General features: G+C 47.4%; 1 protein-coding gene across 1 annotated transcript in view; it reads right to left on the bottom strand.

Moving 5' to 3' along the window:
* Positions 1–17,815, bottom strand: part of ECT2L (epithelial cell transforming 2 like) — a 566,170-nt gene that overhangs the window by 305,892 nt on the left and 242,463 nt on the right. The window contains exon 11 of the mRNA XM_086927539.1: positions 2,094–2,186. Coding sequence (XP_086783665.1) covers positions 2,094–2,186 — 93 coding nt within the window. The remainder of the gene's footprint in view (positions 1–2,093; positions 2,187–17,815) is intronic.

The following is a 17,815-nucleotide window of genomic DNA, read 5'->3' as shown; positions in this document are numbered from 1 at the left end:
AGTGGAAGGGAACGTGTCCTGGAATGTAGATATCTGGACTACCAAACTCTCAAGAGTAGGATGGGTGGTGTTGAAATTTGGGTCACCGGGAGCAGGGCAGTGGGTAATAGTCCTATTCACTGGAGCCCCTGTGCGGCACTTGGAACAGGTTCCCAGTAGGACATCCATGAGGGCTTCATTAAATGGGAGTATGGGTTACGAGGAATACACTCCCAGCAGAATCACCTCCGCCAAGATGTTAGTCTTGACCGCCACTGAAGGAAGCTGAAGGCCGCCCTTCGCACCACCACAGCATAATAAGATCCCTCCTCCCTAGCCACAGTAGGGGGAGAAAGCATGCCAGTATCTGGAGAAGTATCCAGTCCAGTGGCCTCACCCAATTCCTCATACCAGTCCATTTCCTCACCAGGCTAGACTTGTAAAGGATCCAGCAACCACTCCCAATCGTCTCCCACTCCTATCCCTTCAGAATAAGACTCAGGAAATTATCTAGAACCTGTAGGTCCTGTCTACAGCAGAATCGGTGTCGGGCAATGCAGTACCGGCTCGGAGTCTTCGGGATCAGAATGAGGTCGATGTCGCCTGTGGCTGCCGGTGGCATCGGGGGAAGGTCGCAATGGCACAACTGGTGCTGCCCCGGATCCATTTCAAGATTCATAGGGGACCAACAGCACCGGGCTGACAGCATGGAACCCGATGGGGCCCACCCTCTCACTTCACAGAGCCTGAAGGCACGCCAGTGGGGTTAGGCTGCCCACAAATAAGGCGCATGGCCTCATAAAATGTTCTAAGTTGGCTGGGGGTCGCTCTGGCTCCTGGAAAATCAGAAAGCGCAGAGCTGACCCAGGCGCAGATCCTGTAGAACAAGGCCTTGAAAACCGAGGCTCCTCTGTTGTGTCTGCCGATAGGCGAGGAGAAGTCAAAGCATGTTTGGACTTCTGGTGCTTTTTGTGCCTCTTACCTGAATGCCCCGACGATTTTAAGTGGGACAATGAGGACTTGGGGATCTGGAGCGTTGCCGGGCCTTTATCTTTAATGAGATCATGACCTCCGAGGAGTCGAGTGACCCGGTGTCACCTGCCGGGCTGCAAGCAGCTTTAGGGGCTGCTTCCTCAAAGCCTTCAGAGCCATGGCCCAGCAGTCAGAGCATGACTGAGTGGTGGTCGCGCACCATGGCAAACCAAATGCAGGTCTGTCACCGAAATGGCACTGTGACAGGCGCCGCATGGCTTGAACCCCAAAGTCTTTTTAGACGTGGCACCTACACACCAAACAAGGGTCGACAAAATCTTTTTTTAAATCCTGTCAAAAAGTGACTGAGGATTGTTCTCTTCACGGATCAGTGCTTGACTGGAGCTGAAAGAAAAGACTGACGTCAGCAGACCGAGGTGGCACCTATATATAGGTGACGAGGATGTCACTACCGGCGCTGATGATGCCGACGACATCATGCAGAGCCGACCGATGTCACCTACCGGCATGCAGGGGTATTGCTCAAAGAAAATTCAGAGAGCCGGTTTTGTGCATTTTAGAGAACTTTCATGCCATCATCCGATCCAAGGCTCAATATCAGATCCATGGCTCATGTTCCTATCTCTGTGGCTACTAGTCAAGTTGACTTTTCACAAGAGTTACTTTTGTCAGTTCTGTTTCATCAGACCTGGTTTACATAAAGTTTTCATTAAAAAAGGTCTGTGATACATACACACCTCGAACTCAGGTACGTTGAGCTACAGTGTCCTTCCACACAAAGAGCAACAATATAAAAAACAACTTCATAAAGTTTTCAAATACAATAGTAATTCCTAGGCCTGATAAGTGATTACATATTCCACTGACACTTCCTAGGCCATGGCTATGTGAACACAAAGCAAAGTAACACAAACTTCTTCAGCAGTATGCAATGAGTAGCAGAACAAACTGCTGACAGTGCAATATCTTTACAATACACAGCCCTTTGGTGCACAGCATTTAAACATATTTTGGACTGAACATCCGAAGAAACCTGGGCAATCAAGCAAAGAGGCCACCAATGAAGATAATACAACAGGTCTTACTATTTAATTGCAAGAAGAATACCATGGCTTACTTACTATGCTGGTAGGATCCAGTGGCTATACCCGTGGGTGTACTGAAGAGCACACCAGTGAGCTGAGAAATGTTAGCAATTATTTCCATTCCTGCCTCTGCAAAGATAAAAATGTTATGATTTATAAAATTATATATATATTTAACCTTATTTCATGCAAGTTTTATTTAACAGAGCAAGGTTGGTTTGGTTGCAGTATTTGAACAACATTTGATTCATAGTTGGTGCCACTAAATATTCAATTGGGGTGAAAGAAATAGCTCTCCTTGTTTGATTAGAAAACTGTTTCACAATATTATCTGTGTTGTTTGATATATGAAGAAAATCTCAGAGATGTGAACATGCTTGATAATAGCTTTATCAGACCATTCTTAGAAAATGTTGAGGTTTAGATCATTCTGTAAAATACAAAAGAAATGGAAAGGAAACATAGTGATGGGCAGTAAAATAGCGCTTGAAAAAGCGCTTTTTATTTCGTTTTATTCCTTTCAGCTGATGCTGAGCCGTAGCCCTTTTGGCGTTTTAATACTTGGAGCTCTGAAGCTGATTACTAGCTTCAGCGCTCGTGCTTTAATCCCTGTAGTTCGCGCTAAGGCTGATAGCTCTTGCATTCATGTTGTGACGCTTATTCGCCAACCGCTACTCACCCGCTCCTGACCCCGGTCCGCCCCGGCTGTGTGCCGTTTGCTGCGGAGGGTCCCTGCAAGAGCGCCACTTCCGCTTTCCGGCACTTCCGCCCTGCCTCCAGACCGCACAGGTGAGCGGTCTAGTGTCTCACGTTGGACGGCTTAAATGGCCATCTGGAGGAAGCGCAGCGGACGAGCGCAGCGGGAGCGCCGACTTCGCGCCGAAGTCGCGCATAAGTCGAGCCCGTCTGCGCCCGTCCGCGGCCAACCGAGGCCAGGGGCCAGGCATGCTGCTCAACGTCTGGTGTATTCCTCTCAGGCCCTTCGTGCCCTTTCCCATCATGTCCTCCTTGCTCCCCATGCTATAGCTACCATCCGAGGAAATAACATTCTATCCTCTCCCCCGCTTATAATTCCTTCCTCACCTTCCCTTCCCACTTCCTCACCTCCCTCTGCTGCATCTCGGCTGACTCTGCCCAGTCCTAGTGGTAGTGACCCTCTCACATTACTTTATCTTAATACTCGTTCACTCCCTAAACATCAGTTAGACATATTCCAACTCCTAGATGGAGGTCTTATCGACATCTTACTCCTCACGGAAACTTGGTTAAATGCTGACTCTTACCCTGACATCTTGGCCGCCATCCCTGCAGGCTACTATATTCTCCATTCTGATAGAAACCCTGGCAGACCTGGCGGCGGAGTCGCTGCTATCATTCGCTCTCACTTACAGTTCACTACCCTTTCCACTCCACCCATAGCTAATACGGACATCCTTACACTGAAATTTACCTCTCCCAACTCCTCATTTATCTGTATATTAGTTTACCGTCCCCCTGGCAACTCGCCCCTCTTCCCATCCTTATTTAGTAGTATGATCTCGCAAATTGCCATCAATTCCGCCAGGGTTTTGGTGGCGGGCGACTTCAACTACTGGCCCTTAGACCCCCAGGAATCCTCCCTCTCCCGTGAATTCACTGACTCACTGCTTGGTTTAAATTTCTCCAAACACATCTTCGTGGCCACACACAATAAAGGCCACACATTAGATCAGATCTGGTCCACTAACCTTGACATCCCCTCTCCCTTGGTCTATCCTTGCCCCTGGTCTGATCACTTTTTTATTTCCTTTCCCTTGCATTTACTCTTGCCTACCCGTCCTCTGATCCCCCATAACCTTCAGGTTCGAAATTGGAAACAGGCTGACATCCCCCATTTCCACTCTATTCTTGCCTCATCATCTCTCCCTGACTATTCTGATTTGGACTCCCAAGCTATCTCTCTTGATCAATGGCTGTCCTCTGCCTGTGATGTCGTTGCCCCCATCAAAACTGTTAAGTCCAAACGCCCCCACGACGCTCAGCGCTGGTTTACCTCCACTCTTAAGGCGGACAAACTCCGCCTTAGACAGGCTGAGCGCCGTTGGCGGCGGAATTATGACCCTTTACTCCAAGTCACGTATTCTGATTTATTAAAGGCTTATAAACGGTCGATCATTTCGGCCAAATTATCTTATTTTTCTCAGAAGGTCTTGACCTCGGCATCCAAGACCAAAGAAATTTTTTCTATTGTAGCTGAGCTCTCCCTTCCTGATCGGGTCACCCCTCAGCCCCTTCCCACACAAGCCCTGTGTAACTCTCTCAACTCTTTTTTTTCCGACAAAATTTCCGCGATTAAAAATAACATTCCCCTCACTACTCTGCCTCATGATTCTGTTCTCCCCCCCCCCCGAATCCCCATTCGTTCTCTAAATTTCCCCCCATCTCCCTGGATACTTTTCTCTCATTGCTTCAGACTGTGAGCTCCGGCTCGCCTAACGATTGCTGCCCCACGTCCATCTTAAGAGCTGCCTTCGCGGCTTGCCCCGGCCCCCCTCTTGATCTCTTAAACCAATCTCTTCTGTCTGGCTCTGTTCCTAATGCTTTTAAAAGCGCTGTGGTGGTTCCCATTTTAAAAAAACCGGGCCTTGACCCCTCCACGTTAGCCAACTACCGCCCCATCTCCCTCCTCCCTTACTTAGGAAAGGTCTTAGAGACCTATGTCACCCGCTGCCTCAGTGCCTTTATCGAGGAAACTCATTTCCTCGACGACCGACAGGCTGGGTTTAGACCCGCCCATTCCACTGAGGCAGTTGTGGTGGCAGTCATGGACACACTGAAACAGGGAGCTGACAGGAATCTGTCCCAGGCCCTTGTACTCTTAGACCTCTCAGCCGCTTTCGACACGGTCGACCATGGTATCTTGGTCGACCGTGTCAGAAATGCTGGCATTTCTGGCTTGGCCCTGTCATGGGTGGTATCTTTTCTTCATTCTCATTTTCAATCTGTCCGGCTTTCTTCCTTCTCTGCCCCTCTATCCTCTCTTTCCTGTGGTGTCCCCCAGGGTTCTGCTTTGTCCCCGCTTCTGTTCAATCTTTATATGCAGCCCCTTCTTGTCTCCCTTCGTCAGTTTTCACTTATTGCTTTTAACTATGCAGATGATCTGCAGCTTATTTTTCCTCTCAATTCTTCTCCCTCCTCCTGTTCTAATTTTCAAAACGCCATGCTCTTCATCTATGAGTGGATGAACCTTAGTCAACTTAAGCTCAACCCCAGTAAAACGGAGCTGGTGGTGACCGGTGGTTCTCTTACTCCCTGGTCTCCCAACTTCTGGCCTGTAGCTTTGGGTTCCCCTCCTTGTCCAGTGAACACAGTGAAGAGCTTGGGGGTCACTATTTCTAGTGACCTCTCAATGCGGCCTCACATTAACACCGTCACTTCGGCTTGTTTTTTCCACCTCCGCCGAATCGGGAAGATTCGCAGGTTTCTATCTCAAGAGGCCCTTATTCTTGTTATCCTTGCCCTCATCACCTCACGTCTAGATTATGCCAACTGTCTATACGTGGGGGTCCCTGCCTGCCATCTTTCCCGACTTCAACTGGTCCAGAATCAGGCAGCCAGACTAATTTTTCGGCAGCCTAAACATCAGCATGTCACCCCTTTGCTGAAAACCTTACACTGGCTCCCAGTTGCACAGCGGTGTGTTTTTAAAATGGCCTGCATCATTTTCAAATCCCTGTTTTCATGCGCTCCTGCCTTTATTTCTTCCTGTTTACTTGCCTATGTCCCTTCCCGTCACCTCAGATCCTCGGCTCACAACCTTCTGATCACCCCTAGGTTTAACCGCAAGAAACATGGAGGAGCTTGCTTCTCCTTCCTTGCTCCGGCTACCTGGAATTCCCTCCCTCTTGCCATTCGTCTGTCTACCGATTATCGTTGCTTTCGAAACTCTCTAAAAACTTACCTGTTCCGTCTGGCGCATGGCTAGCGGCCCTGCTCCTGAATGTTCTCCTCCCACCCGGTCTTGAGCGCCAAGAAACCAATTGGTGTATGTGCGCGGTACCAAATCCTTTTTAATAATAATAATAATTTAATAATAATAATAAAATATATATATATTTAACAATACAACCATCTTTGTACTGTGGCTCCCAACAAAAGTATACACTGTTCTGTATTCATGCCCTGTCCCCAAAGAAGACAGTGTTCATGGAAATGAGGTAGTCACAGAAATATTTCGTTATTAACACTTATAAATTCCTATTTCACAATAATTACAGATAAGGAATCCTAACAATATTATTGCTGAAAATCCCTTAAATTATGATCCATACAGTTCACTGAAACAACTTACAATGCTCTTGTTATCTTGTCATCATTCGAGTTTCTGGAGCAAAAATAAAATAAAAACTAATGCTTTTACATCCTCCTACTGTCATCTTATGGACCAAGGATTACACTCTGCTGCCAATCTGAGTATATATGTGAAACGTATACGCAAATAGTTTTATGGAGCCCTTCCTAAAGTTGATCCAATTGAAACAGCTTTATTATATCAATGCATGGCATGCACTTGTCCTGGTATATACATTTATTAGCATGCGTTTCGCAAAGGCATGACATTTTGTCGCCATGAATCCTCAACATTCGTAGGCATTAACTTAAGTTGATTCTGGGCCGTGCGGGCCTTTATTGAAGTTATGAACTGAATATATTATTATTCGATTTCAAGCCGAGTTGTTGCAGCTTAAAGAAAATTGCGAGGCTTGTCAAAGTGCAGAAGTAACAAGCATTTGCAATGCAATAGGTCTCGCATTAGGAAAGTTTGAGTTATTGGTCTTGTAAATGACAAATCTTTCATTTATGTGTTGGTTTTGAAAATAGCGAAATGAATAGCTTTGTCATTTACAATGCCAATACTTTTAACTTTTGCAAATGTGACACCTATAGCATTTGTAATGCAACATGTTTTGTATTTACGTGACTTAAATGTATTGATATTACAAATAACAATGGCTTTTTTTTTTTAAATAATTAATAATTAAATAAAAGTTATTGTAATTTCTAATGGCAATAGCTTAAACTTTAGTAAATAACGTTTGTGAAGATTATCTTCATTGTATTTTATTGTGGCGAAAATCCAAGAACAGAAGTGAAATATTAACATCTTTTTGTGACATTTGTAATAAAGCATTAAACATTGAGAGAACATATTTGAACCAGTTGTTGTTGAATAGTTGCACAGATTGATGTTGTGGTGGCGCTGAGTGATGTGGTGGCGACGAGTGATGCTGTGGCGTACAGTGATGCTGTGGCGTACAGTGATGCTGTGGCGTACAGTGATGCTGCAGTAGTGCATAGTGATGTTGTGGTGCCCCTGAGTGATGTTGTGATGCCACTGAGTGATGTTGAGGTGCCCCTGAGTGATGCTGTGGTGGTGCGATAGATAGATAGATAGATAGATAGATAGATAGATAGATAGATAGATAGATAGATAGATAGATAGATAGATAGATAGATAGAGTGAGGGCGATAGATAGATAGATAGAGTGAGGGCGATAGATAGATAGATGGCTAGATAGATAGAGTGAGGGCGATAGATAGAGTGAGGGCAATAGATAGATAGAGTGAGGGCGATAGATAGATAGATAGACAGACAGATAGTTAGATAGCTAGATAGAGTGAAGGCGATAGATAGATAGATAGACAGACAGACAGACAGACAGACAGACAGACAGACAGACAGATAGATAGATAGATCGATAGAGTGAGGGCTATAGAGTGAGGGTGATAGAGTGAGGGCGATAGATAGATAGAGGGCAATAGATAGATCGATAGATTGGAAAATAGAGAGTGAGGGCGATAGATAGATAGATAGAGCGAGGGCGATAGATAGAGTGAGGGCGATGGATAGAGTGATAGCGATAGATAGAGTGAGGGCGACAGATAGATAGAGTGAGGGCGACAGATAGAGTGAGGGCGACAGAGTGAGGTCGATAGATAGATAGATAGAGGGCGATAGAGAGATAGAGGGCGATAGATAGATAGAGAGCGATAGATAGAGGGCGATAGAGTGAGGGCGATATATAGAGTAAGGGCAATAGAAAGAGTGAGGGCGATATATAGAGTAAGGGCAATAGAAAGAGTGAGGGTGATATATAGAGTGAGGGCGGAGTTGGAGGGTGGAGTTGGAGGGTGGAGTTGGAGGGTGGGGTTGGAGGGTGTGGTTGGAGGGTGGGGTTGGAGGGTGGGGTTGGAGGGTGGAGGTGGGGTTGGGGTTGGAGGGTGGAGTTGGAGGGTGGAGGGTGGAGTTGGAGGGTGGAGGGTGGGGGTGGAGGGTGGAGTTGGAGGGTGGAGTTGGAGGGTGGAGTTGGAGGGTGGAGTTGGAGGGTGGGGTTGGAGTTGTAGGGTGGGGTTGGAGGGTGGGGTTGGAGTTGGAGGGTGGGGTTGGAGGGTGGGGTTGGAGTTGGAGGGTGGGGTTGGAGGGTGGAGTTGGGGTTGGAGGGTGGAGTTGGAGGGTGGAGTTGGAGGGTGGAGGGTGGAGTTGGGGTTGGTGGGTGGAGTTGGAGGGTGGAGTAGGAGGGTGGAGGTGGAGTTGGAGGGTGGAGTTGGAGTTGGAGGGTGGAGTTGGAGTTGGAGGGTGGAGTTGGAGGTTGGAGTTGGAGGGTGGCGTTGGAGGGTGGAGTTGGTGTTGGAGGGTGGAGTTGGATTTGGAGGGTGGAGTTGGATTTGGAGGGTGGAGTTGGATTTGGAGGGTGGAGTTGGATTTGGAGGGTGGAGTTGGATTTGGAGGGTGGAGTTGGAATTGGAGGGTGGCGTTGGAGTTGGAGGGTGGCGTTGGAGTTGGAGGGTGGCGTTGGAGTTGGAGGGTGGCGTTGGAGTTGGAGGGTGGCGTTGGAGTTGGAGGGTGGCGTTGGAGTTGGAGGGTGGAGTTGGAGTTGGAGGGTGGAGTTGGAGTTGGAATTGGAGTTGGAGGGTGGAGTTGAGTGATGTGGTGGTGACCCTGAGTGATGTGGTGGTGACCCTGAGTGATGTAGTGGTGCCCCCTGAGTGATGCCCCTGAGTGATGTGGTGGTGTCCCTGAGTGATGTGGTGGTGTCCCTGAGTGATGTGGTGGTGTCCCTGAGTGATGTTGTGGTGTCCCTGAGTGATGTGGTGTTGTCCCTGAGTGATGTGGTGGTGTCCCTGAGTGATGTGGTGTTGTCCCTGAGTGATGTGGTGGTGACGTCGAGTGATGTGGTGGTGTCCTCGAGTGATGTGGTGGTGTCCTCGAGTGATGTGGTGGTGTTGTGTGGCATTCAGCAGTGTGCGGCGTGCAGCAGTGTGTGGAATGCAGTAGTGTGTGGCATGCAGCAGTGTGCGGCGTGAAGCAGTGTGTGGCGTGCAGCAGTGTGTGGCGTGCAGCAGTGTGCGTCGTGTAGCAGTGTGTGGCGTGCAGGAGTGTGTGGCGTGCAGGAGTGTGTGGCCTGGCAGGAGTGTGTGGCCTGGCAGGAGTGCGTGGCATGCAGGAGTGTGAGTTGTGTGGTAGTCTGCAGCATGCAGCAGTATCGTTGTTTATACCCAAATGTCAATAAAGACATTTAAGGGGTGGAGGGGATGTGCACCCAGTAGCAGATGCTGACGAATGAGACAAAAATAAATAACTATTGAGGCCAAGGCCCTGGCAAATCGATTATCCCCGCATATAACAGACCTAGTGCATCCAGACCAGGCCGGTTTCATGCCTCATAGAGCGACGCGACATAACATCCGACGCGCACAGGCAGCAATTGACGCCATGGGAGCCACAGGAGAACAAGTGGCTCTGTTGCTAGCTGATATTAGCAAAGCCTTTGATTCCGTCAGTTGGACATACCTTTTTGCACTTTTGCCCCGTCTCAATCTAGGCCCGGTCTTCTTGTCCTATATCAGGCTACTATACACAGACATTACGGCCTTGGTGCGTGTCGCAGGGGCGGTGTCGGAGACATTTCACATTGGACGAGGGACCCGACAGGGGTGCCCGCTCTCCCCCTACCTGTTCGCTCTGGTCATGGAGCCCCTGGCTGCCTGGGTGCGTATAGATGCACAAATGCGGGGCTTTGTGTGGAACGACAACCTATCGGATAGAATTGCGCTTTACGCGGATGATGTCCTTTTCTTTCTTACCGACTTGCAGCGCTCGGGGCCCCGCGTGCTGGAAATTATGCGAATCTTTGGGGAGGTCTCGGGCCTTTATCTGAACCTGCGTAAATCTACGCTGTGGGTGCTGGGTGAGGGCACCGTAACGGATCCCTGGACATCGGGACTGCAGGTGGCTACGGACGGTCTGAAATATCTGGGGGTGTTCCTATCAGAGTCGGCGAACATTGCCTGGGAATGCAACATAGTGCCCGTTTGGGACCGAGTTCAGACTGATGTCAAAACTTGGTCTCGGATGCCCCTGTCTATATTTGGCAGATCTGCGATTTTTAAGATGGTTGCGCTCCCGCGTCTCCTCTACCAATTGCAGAATCATCCCTATCCAATCGCACCCCAGTGGTTTCGACAGATCAACTCGGTCTTGGGCCGCTTTCTATGGGCTGGGGGGGCGGCCAGGGTAGCGCTGCGTACATGCTTCTTGTCCACTTACTGTGGAGGTCTGGCCACTTCGGATCTGCTGTCCTATTACCAAGCCGCTCATCTACTAATCCTGAACGAATGGTGGTATCGCGTCAGTGGAGATCCGGCCTATGCCCTGGAACGCACACTGATGGGCGACAACTCGCTCCACACAATCCTCTACTCAGCCCGTTTGCGCCGGAAGTTGCCGAGGGTCACAAGACTCGTCTTTGCTGTATGGCGGCAGGCCTTACGCCGCATGGGTTGGTGGGGTCGACTGACCGCTGAGACACCGCTGTGGCATAACGGCCTGCTACCCGAATTGTCGGCCTTATCAGGATTCGACGGCTGGGACGCAATCGGAATCTCACAGCTGGGACATGTGATGTCCGGGACAACGCTCAAGTCCTTTCAGGCGCTTAGCACCAAATTTAATATGCCCCAGTCCCAATTTTTTAGGTACTTACAATTCAGACACGCACTAACACCCAGTATTGTCAACATTGACTCGCTTCCTGAATTTAGTCCAATTGAGGCGAAGGTCTTTATGGGTGACCTGGGGGATAAGAAAGTCTCTAGTATATATCAGACGATGGTCACTCATTGCTCCTCCACCCTTCTTCCGTTAAAGACGGCTTGGGAAGCCGATATTGGCCCCCTGGATGAAGATGATTGGAGAGAGGCCCTAGAATCCCCTAGGGGGGAAGCCATTGCCATACGGTTTAGACTAATCCAATTCAAAATTCTCCATAGGGCCTACTACACCCGTGAGCGTCTGTGGAAAGCAGGCTTGATTGGGTCCCCGGAATGTTTGCGCTGTGGTGTTGCGGTGGGCACTTTGCTCCACACGGTATGGTCGTGCCCTAGGCTGGTTGGCTTCTGGAGGGGTGTGTGGGGCTGCCTGTCTGAGGTGCTGGGTTGGACTCTTCCTCGCACTCATCGCCTGGGCCTACTCCACATCCTAGAGGGGGTTGGTGGAAATATATACAAACGCCATTTGTTGCTCCTGGGGCTGGTAGTTGCCAAAAGGGACTTGGCTCGAGCTTGGAAGGACGTGAGGGCCCCCCCCTGAGTGCATGGAGAGCCGGAATGGACTTTTGTATGGGTCTAGAGCGACCGATCTTTGAAGCACGAGGGTGCCCCCGCAAGCATTTTAAGGTGTGGAAAAGGTGGGCTGATTATAGGGGGTTGACACTGGACCCTCCAGTGGAACTGGAGGAAGATCTTTAGTCCCCTGATGTCTGCAAGTCCTTGCATTACGCCACGAGTATCATGTCACGATTAAACACCGAAGCTAATTGTACACGTGTGCACGGGGTTAGGGTGGGGCACAGGGAAGGGTGTGGGAGGGTTGGGTAGTTGGGGTTGGTAGGGGTAGGGGCGGGTATAGCTGTGTTCTCTTATAAATGTTTTCTCTTGACTCCTTGATTAGACGTTTGGTCCTGTGCTGTAACTGTACCAAAATGCTTGGTGGTGTTCTCCTGATCGTGGGGAGCCACGCGTATTACTTGCCCGATCCTATAAATAAAATTTGTTGTGAAAAAAAAAAAAAAAGAAAGAAGCAAATTAAAGGAAACCTGTAGGAAAATGTAAAATAAAAGGACTCAACCAGAAGCCCTGGCGGTGAAGGGAACACCGTTTCACGCAGTTGTTTACATGTGTTTAGGCATAATACTGACTCAGCAACAGAGCACATGGCTTAAGTGGGCTTCCTTGCGCTCCATGTTGGATGTAGCGGAGGGCGGTAGAAAAAGTTAATGATACTGGAATCGACCTATGGTTTTTGAAGGTTCACCCAAGACCCATAAAGGAAGTACACTTAACTATGCATGTATGCTTTGTGATGGTTTTATCACAAAAGCCTAGCACACAGCTAAATGTTGTCAACATGACTTCCCTAAAAGATCGGTATTTTCCTTTGAAAACAATGAAACCAACGTAGATTGACATGAAATGCTATACTTCTGTAGCTTATATACACCATAATGCCACTACCGTGTGCAAAATTTTCAATAAATGTAACTTTAAAGGCACCTTAACACTTCTACTTGTGACTAAAAATCTGGCGTCCATAGTTTGGGAAGTAGATGCGCTGGAAAGGCGTGTAGGATGAGAAACGGGAAAACACTTCACCAGCACACATGGGCAGACCACACAAAGAGCCTGCAATCAGAGAAAAGAAAGTTGCGAGCTTCATTGTGAGACTGTACGTGCGACTCCAATGACAGCGAGAGCGCATGCGCACAAATTAAGGTAGTGACATATGCGCAGGTAAGAGTTGCGTTTGGGAGTTCATGCGCGTGCATAGTTATCCAGTTTGGCTTTTGGGCTTGCGCGCTGTTCTCAGTTGGTGCACAAGCTGCTGTACCCGCTCTTTGGTTCAGAGCGGTAGCGAGCGCGCGGGAGAGAGGGAAAAAGGAGCGCGAGAGCCCAAGGCAATGGCGGCGGCAGAAGAGCGAGGGAGGTGTTTTTATATAGCGCGGACTTAATCCGAAGGTGTCAGGGCGTTTCACAATAGGAACAGTAGTGATACATGAAGCAAAAATTACAAGTGAGCATGTTACAAAAGCAAACGTTACGTTACATGAGGCAATAGTGACAATTGTGCAAGTATCAAGAGCAAACAAAATACAAGAGGTAGCAAACGATATGTTACTAGAGGAAACAAGCTTCTCCGCATTGCTGTGTGGGGGGGTGAGTGGGTGGGCCTGTGATGAGCGAGACGCGCGCGCTGGAGAGGCAGTGGGTGGGATGACTGGGCAGCTGTAATGCGCTCACTAGGTCATCCTCTGCTGTGTTGGCATTTGCAAAAAAATTAGGAGCGAAACCAATTAAGGCTCTTCTTAACATCTACAAATCCAAATGTCTTGCTATAGCGTCATATGGCTCTTGTATTTGGGGATACACCGCCCACAGTAAAATTCAATCATGTGAAAATAAGTTCTTAAGATCACTGCTGGGTCTTCCACATTCCTCTCCTACTTACTCAGTGCATACTGAGCTGGGAATAGGATATGTGACGGACCAGCTCAGATTGGCACCTCTCATTTGCTGGGCTAAGACCTGGCTTAATCAGGAATTATCATTAAACCACCAAATCCTGATGGATTGTATTGCACTAGACAGGGCTATTTCTATCCCTTGGTTGTCGTATCTTAAAACAATGTTTACACAACTAGGACGGCCTGAGATCTATAGCACCCCCAACTGTATTACTAAAGAGGACGTTGGGTGGATAAAGGTACACTTCCTGAACATGCTCAGTATGGAAAGAGAGGAGCAGGAGCTTAAGAAAGTTTCTGTAAGGGCAAATTTTTTACTATCAACATCGCCATCAACTGAACCTTATCTGATTATTGTGAATCGCCCCTTTCATAGACAGCTCCTAACGAGGTTTCGTTTTGATATGATATATTTAACTCTGGGTGATTTTCCATCTTGGGGCAAGCCGGAAGCCTGTAACCCTTGTAAATGTGACAACTTTTCAAATCAGGATACGCTACATTTTGTCATGTTTTGTGACTTTTATAAAGAAATGAGAGACAAATACTTGTTACCATTGTTGAAAGAGGCTGGCTTTATTCAAGTCAGACCGGCTCTCTTATACTTACAAATGTTAAGCTGTCCTCGGGTCATGTTTTGTGTTGCGAGCTTTCTGGTGGCTGCTGTTCGGAAAAAGAAATCTTTAGTCTTCCCTTGTCTTCCTGGCACTTAGCACTTTGGATATAAATATGACGAGAGTAGGCTCCCCAGTTGTTTTAAGTGATGAAATGTATATTATGTCCTTAGGAATTATCTGTAGTGTAAATAATGTTTTTAGTCTGTTTTTTAATGAAAGTGTGTTTTTAAGTAAACGGACATCTGAACGTATTGTGATCTATGTACATCCTACTTACACTGTATTTAACTATGTGTATATATTGTATATTTGTAGTTATGTATATATGTTCATGATTGTCTTTTTATGATTTTTAATAATCGAAATAAAATGCTTTGACTGACTGACTGACTGGGCAGCTGAATGCAGCGTACACAAAGTGAAGAGCCAACGAAAGCTCTTGAAAAATATGCCCGTGGGGAGAATGCGCAATGGGAGAGAGGCTGTGGGCTGCGTTTTGGCGTGCTGGAGAGGGAGGGGGTGTGATGAGAGAGAGGCGCGCGCTGGGGAGGGAGGGGGTGGGAGGACTGGGCAGCTGAATGCAGCGTGCACAAAGTGAAGAGCCAATGAAAGCTCTTGAAAAAAATGCCCGTGGGGAGAATGCGCGTGATTGTGTTCACATGAACTGTACTAAATCCGCAATGGTTCAAGAGCTTGTTTTGCCTACTATACTTTCGTCTATTTATTCCTGCGGGATAGAATAGTTGAGACCTAAAAAGGGTACATCATTTTAGTCTGTTTTTGTGAAAAAAAGAAATTCACCACACAAGAAGATGTTCATCCGAATATCCCTATCCAGAAGCACCTCTTCAGCATTCAGATTCTCATTACGGATGAGGCAGCAATCGGTTTGGAAATTCTGCACCATGAACTAACCAATATTGAGTGCTTCAAACACTGGATGGGGATTTCCTATGGATGGCAAGTTTTCATTCTCAGATTAAAGGGGAAATGATGGGGCCACCCAGCAGAATATTATGAGGGGCACCCAAGTCTCCCATAATCTCACAGTCTCATTGTTCTTGGACATAATGGGGACCCTCCCTGTGTTACATGGGCAGCAGGGGCTAACATTCAGCCTCTACCACCTCATTCCATTCTCATGTATTTTGGATGGCTGAGTAAGGGACCTCCCTTAGGGTAGCCCTGCTCTGTTTGTTTGAAGCTGCGGCTCCGCCCTACCTTTTGGTGTTTGCTGGTGTCAGCAACCTGCCTAACATAGTTTATAACAAGTGCTGTGACTTGATTTAGCTGCTCGCAATTCACTTGGTGATCACACCACAATGTAAACGTTCAATATTTTCAACTTGGTGTTTTTTTATTCTTATTTTGTAAGTATTCTTAACTCAAAAGTTCATTTCAAATGTTCATAACATTTTCTTCAATGACATAGTACATTGAATCACTTTGTATTCTCTATTTACATATGCTTAGAACACAATAACAGTTTTACAAAATTATATTCTGTTCAATGCTTATGCCCAATGCATTTCAGAACATAAACAGTTCCTTCCTCAGGGGAAGATCTGTAAAAGAAACATATAATAATTACATACAATTAATGTCCATGTTCGGCTCAAAAATCACAATTAAACTCGAATTGTTGTATGTAAAACACACTGTAACCTATAATGGTTCTCACTCCTATTTTTGCCAAGTGTTCAATATTTGAATCTAACACCCAATGTGGTTGTGTGTGTTTTTTATGTGATGCCCTACCATCCACTGCATCACGTTTACTTCATTAGTCTGCTGTCCTGTTACAAAGACTGGAGAAAACCACATTTCAATGCGACTATATCATGAAGAAAACTATGCATGTTCACCTCTGCTGTGTTACGCTTCAAAACCAAGCATCACAAGACCCTTAACTCACTGTAAACATTCGAGGCCGGAATCTGCAATAAAAACCATCGCAATCAGACTTAAATGTCTGCGAAGAACACATTAGACCATCTGCCTGAGCTTTTAATGACCACTAACGTTACTCAACTGCTCTTACCTCTTGCTCACCCCCCTATTAGCGTGTATCTGCAACGAAAGGGTAACAAGAAAATAACCACCATGAACTCAGTTAACGTCCTGCTTACTTCGGTCCGAACTTAACAAACGTACTTTGCTGATAACAAAAACGCTTCGTACCTTAAATCGTGCTATCGTCTTCCTACAACCATCTTCCACGTTTGCAAGTATCCGGATTCTCAATCTCGCGTGTTTAGAACGCTGTGCACCGTATGCTAATGAACATCAACGACGGACTCCCGATGTTGTGCTTTTCCGCAAGTGAATGTTTACAGTCGCCATGTTAAAAGGTTGCAACTTCAACATCGCTCAATGCCTGAACAGTGTTTAAATAATCTGAATCTGAAACGGTGGAGTGAAAGTGCACCCTGTGGGAGGCATATAAAACTATAGTCCGAGGGGAGCCAATGTCTTTGATCTCTGGAAATAAGAAAAAGGGTTGTGCAGAGGTAGATAGAGTGGAGGCAGAATTGGCAGCCTTAGAGGGGGAAGAGTCTGGGGCTGACACTCCGGAAGGGGGGGCATCGCCTGAGGCTCCTCCGGGATGAATATAGGAATCTGGCGAGAGAGAGAGCTGGGGTGCAGCACGAGGTCACTCAGAGTAAGATCTATGAGCAGGGTGATAAAGCAGGGAAGTTGATCACGTGGTTAAAGAGAGGGGAGAGGGTGTCCCGATTGTTACCGGAGTTGCACTCGGAGAGCTTAGGTAGAATTATAGATCCGCAACAGATAGTAGAGGAATTCTCGACCTACTACAAAGTAGTATACACGGCGGCAAATGCATACACGGAGGCTGATAATGCAGATATGGTACAAGATATCCGGATGCCGACGCTCATGGAGGAGGACAGGCAATATCTAGACTCCCCCCTCACTAACGAAGTCGCACAGGCGATCAGGGGGGTGAACTTCGGGAAGGCCACCGGCCCAAACGGAATCCCCATAGAGTTGTATAAATTGAATCCGAACAAGTTGGCGCCTTTCCTGCGAGACATGTTTATTGAGAGCAAAGAAGAGGGTCAGCTCCCATATGATCAACGCGTAGCCAATATAGTTGTCATTCATAAAGACGGTAAACCATAGACAGCGTGTGCTTCTTTCTCTTTTAAATGCAGAGCCCAAAGTGCTAGCAAAATTGTTGGCGATCAGGCTGGTCAAGGTCATTACGGCCCTGATCCATCCGAATCAATCTGGATTCATGCCCCGATGTAATACAGCCCTAAACATACGGAGGCCTCACGGGATACTGGCCGGTGCGTCATACATACACGAGCCAGCGGTTCTCTGGTCACTGGAAGCTACCATGGCCTTTGACAGAGTCTAGTGGCCATACTTATTTGCAGTTTTGAGAAAGATGGGCTTTGGACCGGAATTCATTGGGTGGATCCGTCTTTTGTACACACACACCCTCGCACTGGTGGTGGTGAATAACCACAGATCCGCGGATTTCCCTCTGGGACGGGGTACAAGGCAGGGATGTCCTCTCTCCCCGTTGCTATTTGCGTGACGCTTGAGCCACTGG

The sequence above is a fragment of the Lissotriton vulgaris genome, chromosome 6 (genome assembly GCF_964263255.1).
Source record: "Lissotriton vulgaris chromosome 6, aLisVul1.2, whole genome shotgun sequence".
In the NCBI taxonomy this organism is placed as follows: domain Eukaryota; kingdom Metazoa; phylum Chordata; class Amphibia; order Caudata; family Salamandridae; genus Lissotriton; species Lissotriton vulgaris.
Note: the sequence above shows the minus strand (reverse complement) of the source record. Positions and strands in the feature narration are given on the sequence as shown.